This window comes from Salmo salar, chromosome ssa21 (genome assembly GCF_905237065.1).
Source record: "Salmo salar chromosome ssa21, Ssal_v3.1, whole genome shotgun sequence".
NCBI lineage: Eukaryota > Metazoa > Chordata > Actinopteri > Salmoniformes > Salmonidae > Salmo > Salmo salar.
In genome coordinates, this window is record NC_059462.1 from 19,980,343 (window position 1) to 19,995,132 (window position 14,790).

Genomic DNA, 14,790 nt, shown 5'->3' on the forward strand with positions numbered 1-14,790 from the left:
TCTTGGAACTTGTGTGTTCACCAGAAACAACTTCTGGTAAACTCTTTGCTAATAGTAGCAATACATATTGTTGCCACAGGTTTACCACAGATTAAAATAGAATCTCGGGAGATTTATTTGTCAGAAAAAAATCTCTGGCAAACTGTTTGCCACTAGCTGCAATACATATTATTGTTGCCAAAGCTTTTCTGCAAATGTAACACTTCTGGCAACATTTTGTGGCACACAATGTAGTTTGTAGAAAATTTGCCACAAACTTGCGGGAAGTTTGCAACAAAAAATTCATTTTTGTAAGGGCAGAGAGAGGCTAGGCAGGCCTAGAGATATAGAATCACTCATGATGTCTCATATGCAGAGGCTGTAAAACAGATTGGTGGAACTATTAGGTGGACTGATGGAGCTACCATGGCTTCTCCTGTAGTAAGTGGACCTACTGTCAGAACTGGTGCTTCTACTAGTCCTGACATGGTTTCGAGACCTGTTCAGAAATCTTGCTCCCATAAATATGCTGCGTCAATGGACACTTTACAGTAAATTACATTTACTTCATAGCGTTCATTGGAAAGGTTATCAACAGGACTCAGATTGTGGAAAGCATAAATGCCAGGTTAAAGATTTTTGTGGATATGGCAAGAGAGTTATTAGGGGTAACAGATGTTACTGTCGACATGATTTTTGAAATGTTGAATAATCCTAAGGATGGAATGTCTCAGCATGACAGAGGGAACATTTGAAGAGGTTGGGAGGGTTTTGGGGATGGGGGAGGGTAGTTAATATGGATTTTATTTGTTTTGTATTACAGAATAGAGTACCACAGTATGAGTAATAATACCCCTAAAACCTAGCGGTCAAACAGGGAATTGGTTGCAATCGTTTTCCCACTATTCATTGTTTTCCATAGGGGATTTTATAAACACTTAAAATAAGGGCTGTTTCATGTAGTCTTACTGTGGCGTGATGTTTTGATGACCATGTAAATCTCTCTAGGACAAGGTGACTTTTTCAATATATTCGCCTGTATTTACCCCCCCAAAATTAGACACGTAATTATCTGCTAATGTAACTATCATAAATAGCTACAAATACCATGATGATCTGGATGAGACTGCTGAATTGAGGCAAAGGTAAGAATCTCTGGATTAACTATTTCATGTTAGCTAAATAAGTAAATTGGCTACATTTCTTTAAATGGACAATTCAGTGTACTGTCTTGTGCAAGTTTTAAATTGACACAATACCTGTTAGCAAAGGTGTCAGCTAAAGAAGACGTGCAGGAGCTTGCAGGGATTTGTAGTTTTTCATGATGTTTACTTTGAAGGTAATTAGCATTTTTTTAAAACTGAGAGTAAATAGAGACCAATATATTGATACAAGTAACCATGTCCGAGAAAGATTTACATGGTTATTATAATGTCACGCCAGGGTAAGCCTACATGAAACAGTCCTTATTTTAAGTTTGTCTAAAATCCTCTATGGGAAAAATTAATGGTGGAAAAACGATTGGAACCATTTCTCTGTTTGACCGCTAGGTTTTATGGATATTACGACACAACTGTGGGTCTCTATTGGGCAAACCATGATTGATCGTACACTCCAAAACAGTAGGTGGCGGCATGCACGTAAACGTTTCTTTACGGACCGCCATTATACCATAGAAGAAGAAGAAGAATAAGAAGAAGAAGAAGAAAAAGAAGAAGAAAAAGAAGGTCGTCACTTGCATACCAGAAGTGACGTTTTTTGCGCTCCTAGCGAAACTTTGGTGCCACGCATACAGTTTGTTGACATGATGATGATGCTGCTGCCGAAATCTCTTGTGCTTTACTTCTTTTTATGTCTACAGATTTATAATGTCATTGTTGATGTTACAGTTGCAGTTGCGTCAATCGATGATGTGAAGATAGAGGTGTTATTCACGCCAGAGGACTGCTCAAAAAAGAGCAAAAAGGGAGACCTAATGAATGCACACTACGATGGGTATCTTGCTAAAGACGGTTCTCAGTTCTACTGTAGGTAAGTGTCCCAGATTTACATATAAAATGGCATCAACAATGTAATATTTTTGTTAAAACAAATGGATTTGCACACCATTTGAGTTGTATAATGTAGGAGCCAGGAAAGGCTCGATTTTGGTAGTAAACTATTTGATAAAATAATTTGTAATGATTTTCTACTGATCAGATCCATCAATGAAAACAGACATGAGCTGGTAAATGCATAATTATTCTATCAAAAACTTGTAGACAGATATCCAGTGACAGCGTAAAGCCACAATCCTGGATTTTTAGACAAAAAGACAACCCATCCACTTTGGTATAGCTGAGTGATGGCCCTGACATGTAACCTCTCAAATTAAGCAGATAAGCTCATGGCTCATTTAAAAGTTAATGAATGTGCCTATTATTTCAGGACAATACCATGGTAAGACGGTGACAAACTCAATATTGTGTTATATAGAGCTACTGTACCATGAGTTGAGTGCACCTAATGCATCTATCCATTTTCCTTTTTGTGTTTCAGCCGCTCAGACAAAGCTGGACATCCTCAGTGGTTTGTGTTGGGAGTCGGTCAAATCATCAAGGGCCTGGACATGGCATTGAATGACATGTGTGCTGGGGAGAAACGCAAAGTCACTGTTCCACCTGAACTAGCCTTTGGAGAAAAAGGAAAAGGTAAGATGGGGGCAGAATAATCATATGTGCAATATTTGAGCCATTAATGTGACGCTTAAAGAGGCCATACAGAACCTTTGCCTCTTGAGCCGAAAGCCTTCATAGACAGAAATATGGTCCAAAAATGACCTTATATATTAATTATATATAACACACACACACACATATATATATATATTAGTGTGTGACAGACAGACAGACAGACAGATATATATATATATATATATGTGTATATATATATTTTAATTGTCTGTCTGTCACACACATACTAATATATATATTAGTATGTGTGTGATATACAGACAGATATAGATACATACATACATACACACACACACACACACACACACGTGTGAGATATATAGACAGACTCTGTCTGTCTATATAACACACACATACGTGTGTGTGTGTGTGTGTATATATATATATATATATATACAACATACATACATACATACATGCGTACATACATACATATATAACACACACACACGTGTGTGTGTGATATATATATATATATACATATATAACACACACATACGTACGTGTGTGTTATATAGACAGACTGGTCTGTCTGATATATAACTCACACACGTGTGTGTGTGTGTGTGTATGTATGTATGTATCTATATCTGTCTGTATATCACACATATATATATATATTAGTATGTGTGTGCCCCCCACACACAATACACATATATATATATATATATATATATATATATATATATATATATATATATATATATATATATGTGTGACACACACACACACAGATACACATATGTGTGAGATATATAGACAGACTCTGTCTGTCTATATAACACACACATACGTGTGTGTGTGTGTGTGATATATATATATATATACATACATACATACATACATACACACACACATACACACACACACACACGTGTGTGAGATATATAGACAGACTGTCTGTCTGTATATATATAACACACACACACACGTGTGTGAGATATATAGACAGACTGTCTGTCTGTATATATAACACACACACACACGTGTGTGAGATATATAGACAGACTGTCTGTCTGTATATATAACACACACACGTGTGTGAGATATATAGACAGACTCTGTGTGTATGTATATATATCCATATCATATGTATGTGTGTGTGTGTATATATATATATATATAGACAGACACAGACTCTATGTATGTATGTATATATACATATGTATGTGTATATATATACATACATATATTGATTTGTGTGGTTTCATGTGATAAGAAATGTAATAATATATTAAAGCCAACATTTTACATAAACAATTCACAACTTTTAATTTAATTTCAAGGGACATTCATTCAATCCTTTTGAACTAACACCTATTTCTTCATTTTTGCTTATTGTGTCTTATTTCCACAGCAGTTTTTTGAAGAATTTCCTCCCCATGACAGTGTACACTGCACTGCTTCCTCTTGGCATGTAAGCATGTTGGGCATATGGTGCATTCACAGCATACAATTGATAATCAAATAGCAGCTTTGCATGCATGTTTCAAATCTTGAACAGTGGTGGCTTGGAATGGGATTAGGATTACAGCTGGTCCACTCTTTATTGAATCATTTTTCTTGTAGAGGGAGTAGCTACCATGAATGCATGCCGTGTGTTGAAATATTTTGCATGTTTCTTGGCATGGCAATGGCATGAACTATATTAACATTTATGACTGCTGGAAAGGAGAAAGGAATGGATTCATTACTATAGCTAATAAACTAGAAATGTCAAATTGGAAATGAAGTTATTCCGTCTGAAAACATTGATGTCATTACAGTATTAAATGTTTGCAGTTGTGTTTCTGTGTGAGTCAGTCCAAGGAGTGTTGCCATTGTGATCAGATGTTACTATTTTGTTTTCACGTTGGGGAGAATATTGCTGTAATGCATTTCAAATGAAATCAAATTTTGTTTGTCACATGCGCCGAATACAACAGATGTAGACCTTACAGTGAAATGCTTACTTACAAGCCCGAACCAACAATGCAGTAAAAAAAGAATAAGAAATAAAACTAACAATTGGTCTGGTTTATTAGGTCCTGTCCCACCCAATGCTACATTGATCTTCGAAGTGGAGCTCTACTCCGTGTCCAAAGGGCCACGCAGCCTGGAGTCCTTCAGAGATATAGACCTGGATGACGACAAGGTTCTCACTAGGGATGAGGTATGCTAGTTCATCCATATTCACAAGTCTGAGCAAAGAAACTGAAGAAGACAGCCTTCTTCTGAACAATGTTAGTCTGGGGTGGTCATGCATCATGTCTTCAATTAAATTGTCCATTGTTCAGAGAAGGACTAACCCATGTTTTGTTTGTTGTTTTGTAGATGACATTCTACTTCAAGGTGGAGTATGAGAGAGATGGTAGTAAACCTCGTGAAGACTCCTTCTATGAGAGAATGGTGAATGACGTGTTCCAGAAGAGTGACCACGATAGAGATGGATTGATAACGGTGAAGGAATACAATGTCTATGAACATGATGAGCTCTAGGACCCAGCAATGGCTGCACTGACTTACAGTATGAGGGTACATTTGTTATTGTTTTTTACACACTACAAACAGTGGATATTCCACAGATGCTGATTTGGCTGCAGTTTGACTAATAAAACCACTAAATTGTACAATTGTCTATTCTTTTTTTCATTGAAGTGCTAAACACACACACACACACACACACAAACAATCCCAGCCCCTCGCCCTTGCTTTATGACTCTCCGTTTTGACCATCAAGATGAGTCAAATTGAGCTTGGAGAAGGATCTCTCCACTGTTGCTGTGCATAATGGCAGAATTTCAGAGTGTTGGGACTCACTGCGGTTGTCCTTCAAAGTCTGGAGAAATTTTACGTAAACCTTTGCTCAGTACTCCACTGCTGGCTCTAGTGCACCATGTTAATACCGAGCAGGCATTTTTCTCTGCCTGCCTTGAACAAGTTCCAGTCCCCCGATAATGATTGAATTTAGGCTTATGAGTGTTAATTTTTTTATTTAACCTTTATTTAACTTGGCAAGTCAGTTAAGAACATTCTTATTTACAATGACGGCCTACCCCGGCCAAACCCGGACGACGCTGGGCCAATTGTGCACCGCCCTAAGGGACTCCCAATCACGGCCGGATGTGATGCAGCCTGGATTCAAACCAGGTACTGCAGTGACGCCTCTGGCACTGAGATGCAGTGTCTTAGACCCCTGCGCCACTGGCCAACGATGCATCTTTCCTACAACGTTCGCTCAGGCATGTGTCGATACTGATAGGATCGAAAGAAAGGCAATGCTGCTCTCGGATCAGCTTTCTCCATTCAAATCTTACCTTTAATATTATAATTATTCCTCAATACCGACAATGGATCAGCTCCTAGAAAGATATCACCTATGGCTGCAAATATTCAGGCGGCTTATTCTAATGCTTACTCTATAATGCACTAAATCAATTTACGTTAGGCTACACATGAACTATATTGAGACAAATTACAGACATTAACCTACAAGTAGCAAAATAGAACTCCATTGATTGAACATGAAATGTATTTCAATATGATTGAAATGAGCTATAGCCTGTATTTATATTTTAATGCAGTCATCCTGGTATTCATTTGAAGCATCTTCTTATACAGTGTACAAAACAAAGAACACCTGCTCTTTCCATGCCATAAGACTGACCAGGTGAAAGCTATGGTCATTTGTTAAATGCACTTCAATCAATGTAGATGAAGGGGAGGAGACAGGTTAAAGAAGGATTTTTTTGGCCTTGAGACATGAATTGTGTACAGTGCCTTGCAAAAGTATATATCCCCCTTGGCGTTTTTCCAATTTTGTTGCATTACAACCTGTAATTTAAATGGATTTTTATTTGGATTTCATGTAATGGACATACACAAAATAGTCCAAATTGGTGAAGTGAAAAATAAAAACTTGTTTTAAAAAATTCAAAAAAATAAAAAATGGAAGTGGTGCGTGCATATGTATTCGCCCCCTTTGCTATGAAGCCCCTAAATAAGATTTGGTGCAACCAATTACCTTCAGAAGTCACATAATTAGTTTAATAAAGTCCACCAGTGTGCAATCTACGTGTCACATGATCTCAGTATATATACACCTGTTCTGAAAGGCCCCAGAGTCTGCAACACCACTAAGCAAGCGGCACCATTAAGACCAAGGAGCTCTCCAAACAGGTCAGGGACAAAGTTGTGGAGAAGTGCAGATCAGGGTTGGATTATAGAAAAATATCAGACACTTTGAACATCCCACGGAGCACCATTAAATCCATTATTAAAAAAATTTAAGAATATGGCACCACAACAAACCTGCCAAGAGAGGGCCGCCCACCAAAACTCACGGACCAGGCAAGGAGGGCATTAATCAGAGAGGCAACAAAGAGACCAAAGAGAATCCTGAAGGAGCTGCAAAGCTCCACAGCGGAGATTGGAGTATCTGTCCATAGGACCACTTTAAGCCGTACACTCCACAGAGCTAGGCTTTATGGAAGAGTGGCCAGAAAAAAAGCCATTGCTTAAAGAAAAAACATAAGCAAACACATTTGGTGTTCGCCAAAAGGCATGTGAGACTCCCCAAACATATGGAAGAACGTACTCTGGTCAGATGTGACTAAAATGTAGTGTTTTGGCCATCAAGGAAAAGGCTATGTCTGGCGCAAACCCAACACCTCTCATCACCCCGAGAACATCATCCCCACAGTGAAGCGTGGTGGTGTCAGCATCATGCTGTGGGGATGTTTTTCCATCGGCAGGGACTGGGAAACTGGTCAGAATTGAAGGAATGATGGATGGCGCTAAATACAGGGAAATTCTTGAGGGAAACCTGTTGCAGTCTTCCAGAGATTTGAGACAGGTTCACCTTCCAGCAGGACAATGACCTTAAGCATACTGCTAAAGCAACAGTCGACTGGTTTAAGGGGAAACATTTAAATGTCTTGGAATGGCCAAGTAAAATCCCAGACCTCAATCCAATTGAGAATCTGTGGTATGACTTAAAGATTGCTGTACACCAGCGGAACCCATCCAACATGAAAGAGCTGGAGAAGTTTTGCCTTGAAGAATGGGCAAAAATCCCAGTAGATGTGCCAAGCTTATAGAGACATACCCCAAGAGACTTGCAGCTGTAATGGCTGCAAAAGGTGTCTCCACAAAGTATTGATTTTGGGGGGGTGAATAGTTATGTACGCTCAAGTGGTTTTTTTTTGTGTGTGTGTTACTTCTTGTTTGTTTCATAAAAAATATTTTGCGTCTTCAAAGTGGTAGGCATGTTGTGTAAGTGAAATGATACAAATCCCCCAAAAATCTATTTTAATTCCAGGTTGTAAGGCAACAAAATAGGAAAAATGCCAAGGGGGGTGAATACTTTCGCAAGCCGCTGTATGTGTGCCATTCAAAGGTTGAATTGGTAAGACAAAAGATTTAAGTGGCTTTGAACGGGGTATGATGGTAGGTGCAAGGTGCACCGGTTTGTGTCAAGAACTGCAATGCTGCTGTGTTTTTAATGCTCAACAATTTCCCATGTGTATCAAGAATGATCCCACCACCTAAAGGACATCCAGCCAACTTGACACAACTGTGGGGAGCATTGGAGTCAACATGGGGCAGCCTCCCTCTGGAACACTTTCGACACCTTGTAGAGTCCATACCCCAACAAATTGAGACTGTTCTGAGGGCAAAAGCGGGGGGATGCAACTCAATATTTGGAAGGTGTTCCTAATGTTTGGTATACTCAGTGTACATCACTTGTTTGTATCAATTGAAAAGACATTGGCAACTTTGTATTTCATTTTAGCTAAACGTATTATTATCGTCTCTTAAACAACCACTACACAGGGTCATTCCATACTTTGAAATAGGTAGCATTTGTGTTAAAAAAAGGTGACCCATTTTTCCCGTGTCCAAGGGCATTGAAATATTTGATATTGATTTATACACTTTGTTCTGTTGGAATTTAGAATTCCCAAATCAAAGCTTTTTTCTGAAGTTATCGGCGGTCCCAGAGGTGGATAAACCATGTGATTCGATGTTTAGCAGAGATCTTTTGTATAAAGTGACACGGAAGGGCAAAAAACCTCTAATGACCCACTTAGCTGTTCTACGAGTGGTCTTAGGCAGGCGTTAAATTACGAGTGTTTAAAAGTGCAATGTAAATAACTATGGATTTGGGGAAACAGCTCGGAGATTTAACAATGCTCCTACGAAGGTTCTAACAATTAACTTATTAGCCTTAAGATGCTTTTGGGAAACCAGGCCCAGGAGTTACCTTGTTCTGTCCCCCATCTAGTGGTTAATTGTGTACATTACATTATTTAACATGGAGGCTACAGATTGAAGTATTAGGTTTACATACACTCTACAAATTTCTTGTTAACAAACTATAGTTTTGGCAAGTCGGTTAGGACATCTACTTTGTGCATGACACAAGTAATTTTTCCAACAATTGTTTACAGACAGATTATTTCACGTATAATTCACTGTATCACAATTCCAGTGGGTCAGAAGTTTACATACTCTAAGTTGACTGTGTCTTTAAACAGCCTGGAAAATTCCAGAAAATTATGTCATGGCTTTAGATGCTTCTGATAGGCTAATTGACATCATTTGAGTCAATTGGAGGTGTACCTGTGGATTTATTTCGAGGCCTACCTTCAAACTCAGTGCCTCTTTGCTAAACATCATGGGAAAAACAAAAGAAATCAGCCAAGACGTCAGAAAAAGAAATTGTAGACCTCCACACGTCTGGTTCATCCTTGGGAGCAATTTCCAAACGCCTGAAGGTACCACGTTTATCTGTACAAACAATAGTACGCAAGTGTAAACACCATGGGACCACACAGCCGTCATACCGCTCAGGAAGGAGACACGTTCTGTCCCCTAGAGATGAACGTACTTTGGTGTGAAAAGTGCAAATCGATCCCAGAACAACAGCAAAGTACCTTGTGAAGATGCTGGAGGAAACAGGTACAAAAGTATCTATAAAAAAGCCAGACTACGGTTTGCAACTGCACATGGGGACAAAGATCATACTTTTTGGAGAAATGTCTTCTGGTCTGATGAAACAAAAATAGAACTGTTTGGCCATAATGACCTTCGTTATGTTTGGAGGAAAAAGGGAGAGGCTTGCAAGCCGAAGAACACCGTCACAACCGTGAAGCACAGGGGTGGCAGCATAATGTTGTGGGGGTGCTTTGCCGCAGGAGGGACTGGTGCACTTCACAAAATAGATGTCATCATGAGGGAGGACAATTATGTAGATATATTGAAGCAACATCTCAAGACATCAGTCAGGAAAATAAAGCTTGGTCGCAAATGTGTCTTCCAAGTGGACAATGACCCCAAGTATACTTCCAAAGTTGTGGCAAAATGGCTTAAGGACAACAAAGTCAAGGTATTGGAGTGGCCATCACAAAGCCCTGACCTCAATCCCATGGAAAATGTGTGGGCAGAACTGAAAAAGGGTGTGCGAGCAAGGAGGCCTACAAACCTGACTCAGTTACACCAGCTCTGTCAGGAGGAATGGGCCAAAATACACCCAAATTATTGTGGGAAGCTTGTGGAAGGCTACCCAAAATGTTTGACCCAAGTTAAACAATTTAAAGGTTATGCTACCAAATACTAATTGAGTGTATGTAAACGTCTGACCCACTGAGAATGTGATGAAAGAAATAAAAGCAGAAATAAATCATTCTCTCTACTATTATTCTGACATTTCACATTCTTAAAATAAAGTGGTGATCCTAACTGACCTAAGACAGGGATTTTTTACTAAGATTAAATGTCAGGAATTGTGAAAAACTGAGTTTTAATGTATTTGGCTAAGGTGTATGTAACCATCCGACTTCAACTGTATATAGATTAAGCTATACAATTTAATAATACAGAACTGTGTGTAACATACTAACAGGAAATAGTCATATTTAATGTAATTTCTTACATTGTGTGTGAGATTAGGCTGCCCCCCCTAAGATTGTTTTCTCCTCTGCGCTGCGTGTTTGAGTGCTGTCTGTAGCTCCTCGGGTGTCACCAGGCCGAAGCGCACTAGAGCGTCCTCCAGCTGAGAGCGAGAGTTCCCAATAAAGGAGTGGGACAAGAATGAGGGGAGCCCTCCTCCTCCTCCCTTTAGTGTGTAGAGAGGAACTCGGACCATCCCCATCACCTGGAAGAGAAGAGGAGGCGATGAGAAGGTAGCGGGGAGATAGGATGCAAGGAATGCCGTAAAGACATACTGTACACACAAATGCTACCTCATGGCCATGGTCTGTTGCTGTGCTAGCAGCTGCCTTTTCAACCTCCCTGATCTCTTTCTCTTCCATTCTCCGGGCATAGAAGTGAGTAATGGGGTGAGAGGAAGAGGAGGAAGGGTTGTGGCAGGAAGACACATGGTCCTCCACGGTGACTGACAGTGAGAAGCCCAGCTCCTCCCACAGTTCCCTGCTCAGGCCCTCCTCTAGGGATTCTTCGGACGGCTCAACGAGACTAAGGTCAAAGGTCAGATGTCAGAGCACATATACAGTATTCTTAATCCCAACCCGTCCCTTCCACTAGTCTAGAGTAATATTCTCTGTATGACATCACTCACCCGCCAGGGAAACCCAACAGACCATCAAAACGCATCTGCATCTGTGGAGGGAGATAAATGCAGTAACTAACACGGAACCCAAACCGGCTGCGCGCGTGCGCTATCGTGCATCAATTTATTTTGTCCCTCTACACCAAACGTGATCATGACACGCAGGTTAAAATATAACAATATAATATATAACAATATATAACAATTAATCCACACATAAAACGGTCAAGCGAATTGTTTCTAGTCATCTCTCCTCCTTCCAGGCTTTTTCATCTTTGAACTTATATGGTGATTGGCGTCTACATTTTCATAGTATTACCACGCGATGCGAGCGGTGTAGTCAGGGTATAACACTAGTCTCTCATGACAGGCAAAATATAGCTGGCCACCGACCAGTGTGCCCAGGAGATTTGGTTCTGAGTGTGGAGATTACTAACACGTGCACGCACACACCCTGCTCTCTCACCAGTACAATGTGTCTGATGGGGATTTCTTCGAACAGCTGAGCTTCTGTGTCTGCATAGAGCAATATGTGACACGCATGTCTGCACCCCACACACGCCAACGCCTCTTCTCTAGACAGCTGTCCACTGGCCATGCTGCCGCCTGTACACACACACACACACATACACATTAACTCTCCCTCTGTACAGCTGTCCACTGGCCATGCTGCTGCCTATACATACACACTGTACACACCACCAAACTCTGCTACTCCAATTTATAGATCTGTTCCACCTTCATCTGTCCCTCTTTTCAAGTCTTGGAGATTCTATCATATATTGTATTGTAATTACATACAGCTACTGTAAAAGTGTGGATGACCGGCCTGTGCAGTGTGGACCACCACAGCCAGCTGCAAATCCTTTCTGTTTACAACCAGAAGCAGGAAGCTTCTGCCTTGTTGGGAAATGGGTTATCTGAAATCAGGATAAGGCGTTATATCGCCACCTGGAGGGCTGGAGTTTAGCTCCCACTGAGAGCATTTGACCAGTGGCATCTGCTTGTACAGAAGAGCAGGGGTTCTCAAACCTTTTGCGGCTTGGGACCCCTTTTGTGATAGCAAATGAATCGGGGACCCCCTCATAATCAGAACACAACTCGAGTTAAATAAAAATAGCATACAAGGAGTTTTACTATGACTTTGGCAGTGCAGGGCTAGACAAACCAAGTCTCTGGCCTGGGAAGTCCCATCCTTTGGCATCGGAGAGAACCAATCTGTTTTCAAGCTAATTTCCTGCAATTCTACACATTTTACCATGAGGCTGAGAGCACTTTGCAGTTTTACAGATGAAATTATAGTGCATTTATGCAACAACAATAAAAGGGGGGAATTACAATAAGTATTGAGTTGAAAAATGTATAATTGGTGGAATACTGCGGATATCAATATCCCTGTGAGCCTCCCAGGCCCATGTTGCCAGGTTAAGAGCATAACTTGTAGATTAATAATATTACCAGTGTCCAATGTTAACTTTTTTTTTCGCTCATTGGCCCATTTGGCCAGGGGCAAATAAAACCGCTAATAAAATTATAGTAAAAGATTACAGTTGCGAGAGCAAATATTTTTTGGTGAGAGAGGAGAAATCCATGTGGGGATGAAGTGTATTTGTGAGAGTACAGTATCTCTGCAAAACAAAACAAAAATCTCTGCTCTCAAATTAATATTGAATGTTTTTCAGTCAAGAACCTAACTAATCAACTATGATTTCAATATTTTGTTATTAAATCAGGCTATTGATTAGGCATACTAGGTTAGCATCAGCTAGCAGCTAGCTAGTTAATATTTAACCACGTATAAAATTTACCAGTATGTTTGATTTAACCAAGAGCATTTTAGCTAGCTAGCTAAGTTATCAAGGGGTTAGTATGGAATGAGGACTTGAAAGACCAGCATGACTGGGAGGGAGTGGCAGAGGATGGAGAGGCAGGGGGAGAACAGACACGGAAGGCCCTTACTGGGGAAGAGGCCCTTGATTGAGATGGGGTGAGGGGGAGCCAAGAGTCATCAAACTCCAAACTAAATAGCCAATATTGTAAACCACTAACTGCACACTTTGAGATAGTCTATTTAAAATACAGATTTGATTACTTTTACTCTGACAGTTTTTGTGCAGTTACAATAAAAAACAATGTCCTCTCTCCATCTTCTCTTTCTCCATCCCTTTCTCCATGCAGGCCCACTGTCACTATGTGGTGGGGAAGTTGGTCTTTGCCTAGCTGGAAGAGATGGGAGATACAGGAGTCCACTCTGTTCCAAGTACCTTGGCCCCTCTTCTATGCACAGCACTCTAGGGACTTCCTGCAGGTAACCATGACTTCTATCGCTCACCCCCGTAACTTAATCATTAGTGGTACTGAAACTTCCTCGAATTGATTTTACGTTGCATGGAGGCATTGTTAATTAAGACAGTTGTCATTTAGAGAGAATGACATGTTATTGTCTTTGACTAACTGCTGTCTATTCAGTTAGAAAGATGGTTCTATACAGAGGATGGTTCTATACTGAATGTGTACAAGTAGGTTAGGTAAGGGATTAAGTGAAAATCTATAGTAGGATAGCTCTCCACAATGAGGGAGGGGCATGAAATGATAGCAAGCTGTTCAATAATGAGCCATACTGACTCACTGACTGACGAGTGGCGTGGATTGGTACAGCTCGCCTCAGTTCCACCTAGTATGTTATCACTTATTTGGCTAAATGATTATACAGCAGCCTCTCGATACAGCAACAGTCTTAAAATGGATAGTTACCTTGAATCGGACACTAATATGTTAACACTTTTCAACTCCAACTGAACTCTGTGACATTTCCTAACATTTTCTATTTTTACTCTCTCACACTGCAGTTGTTCTCAGGGGACAGTGTAGGATATAAGTATTACATGCCTGTGTTTTCTTTGCACACACTTTTCTTGTGTGTGATTTAGTGCAGTGTTTTGTGACATCCCCAGACCAGTGTTTCGAGGCAGGGATGGACTACATTGTTCGTCTGAGCTTGCCCCTCTACTCTGCACTCTGTGATGTCCAGTCCCCATACACACTCATCGACTCTGTTAGTTCCCACACACACAAAGTTAAACACCTAGACATGACTGAGACTTTTGTGTAAATCATGCATTGATGTCACTTTGATAAAAATTCAAGCTGCAAGGATTTTAATTTGGGATTCAGCCCTTCAACTCCATACTAAATCTAATTCCATCTTCTGTATCTTTCTGTCCTCTCTATAGATTGTGCTGATGTCCCACTGTAAGAACCTGGAAATCGTCACTGGTTCTGAGGGAGGTTACATGACCACCAACAGTATCTGGGACATGTTCCAGCATTACCGCTGTCTGGAGAACAGCCTGGTTGGGTCAAGACCCCCTAAGTAGTTGCAAAGCAGCTAAAAAGTAGTAAGTAGTTGAAAACTTACTATATATCTAAAACGCTAAAGTTGTCCATGGTTAGATTCAAACTCGCAACCTTTGGGCTGAGGCATGGCAGCCTGTCAAGCCCGCTGAGGTATGGAAACCCATTGAGCCA

At 40.3% G+C, this 14,790-nt stretch overlaps 2 protein-coding genes across 4 annotated transcripts; one reads left to right on the forward strand and one right to left on the reverse strand.

Moving 5' to 3' along the window:
• Positions 1 to 1,701: 1,701 nt before the first annotated feature.
• Positions 1,702 to 5,320, forward strand: fkbp7 (FKBP prolyl isomerase 7). The gene is made up of 4 exons (XM_014164403.1): positions 1,702 to 2,010; positions 2,518 to 2,669; positions 4,736 to 4,863; positions 5,025 to 5,320. The coding sequence occupies exons 1-4, from the start codon at positions 1,784 to 1,786 to the stop codon at positions 5,187 to 5,189; spliced, it is 672 nt and encodes a 223-aa protein (XP_014019878.1). The 5' UTR covers positions 1,702 to 1,783; the 3' UTR covers positions 5,190 to 5,320.
• Positions 5,321 to 10,541: 5,221 nt separating this feature from the next.
• On the reverse strand, positions 10,542 to 12,155 carry zgc:103759 (U8 snoRNA-decapping enzyme). 3 transcript variants are annotated; one of them, XM_014164321.2, is made up of 5 exons: positions 11,962 to 12,155; positions 11,729 to 11,868; positions 11,272 to 11,312; positions 10,937 to 11,168; positions 10,542 to 10,848 (listed from the first exon to the last, which is right to left on the reverse strand). In XM_014164321.2, exons 2-5 carry the CDS (start codon positions 11,858 to 11,860, stop codon positions 10,654 to 10,656), a joined length of 600 nt encoding a protein of 199 aa, XP_014019796.1. In that variant the 5' UTR covers positions 11,861 to 11,868; positions 11,962 to 12,155; the 3' UTR covers positions 10,542 to 10,653. The 3 variants fall into 3 exon arrangements, with proteins under 3 accessions (XP_014019796.1, XP_014019798.1, XP_014019797.2); XM_014164323.2 differs by having other exon boundaries at positions 12,064 to 12,142; XM_014164322.2 differs by lacking the exon at positions 11,962 to 12,155 and having other exon boundaries at positions 11,729 to 11,955.
• Between the last annotated feature and the right edge of the window lie 2,635 nt (positions 12,156 to 14,790).

Bases quoted from the DNA above. Each gene is read 5' to 3' on its own strand.
- fkbp7 (XM_014164403.1), top strand. From the start codon at position 1,784: ATGATGATGATGCTGCTGCCGAAATCTCTTGTGCTTTACTTCTTTTTA. The intron at 2,011-2,517 runs GTAAGTGTCCCA...TTTGTGTTTCAG, and splicing joins GGTTCTCAGTTCTACTGTAG to CCGCTCAGACAAAGCTGGAC. The intron at 4,864-5,024 runs GTATGCTAGTTC...GTTGTTTTGTAG, and splicing joins AGGTTCTCACTAGGGATGAG to ATGACATTCTACTTCAAGGT.
- zgc:103759 (XM_014164322.2), bottom strand. From the start codon at position 11,896: ATGTGTATGTGTGTGTGTGTGTGTACAGGCGGCAGCATGGCCAGTGGA. The intron at 11,313-11,728 runs GTGAGAGAGCAG...CTCCCTCCACAG, and splicing joins CCATCAGACACATTGTACTG to ATGCAGATGCGTTTTGATGG. The intron at 10,849-10,936 runs GTAGCATTTGTG...CTTCTCTTCCAG, and splicing joins CAACAGACCATGGCCATGAG to GTGATGGGGATGGTCCGAGT.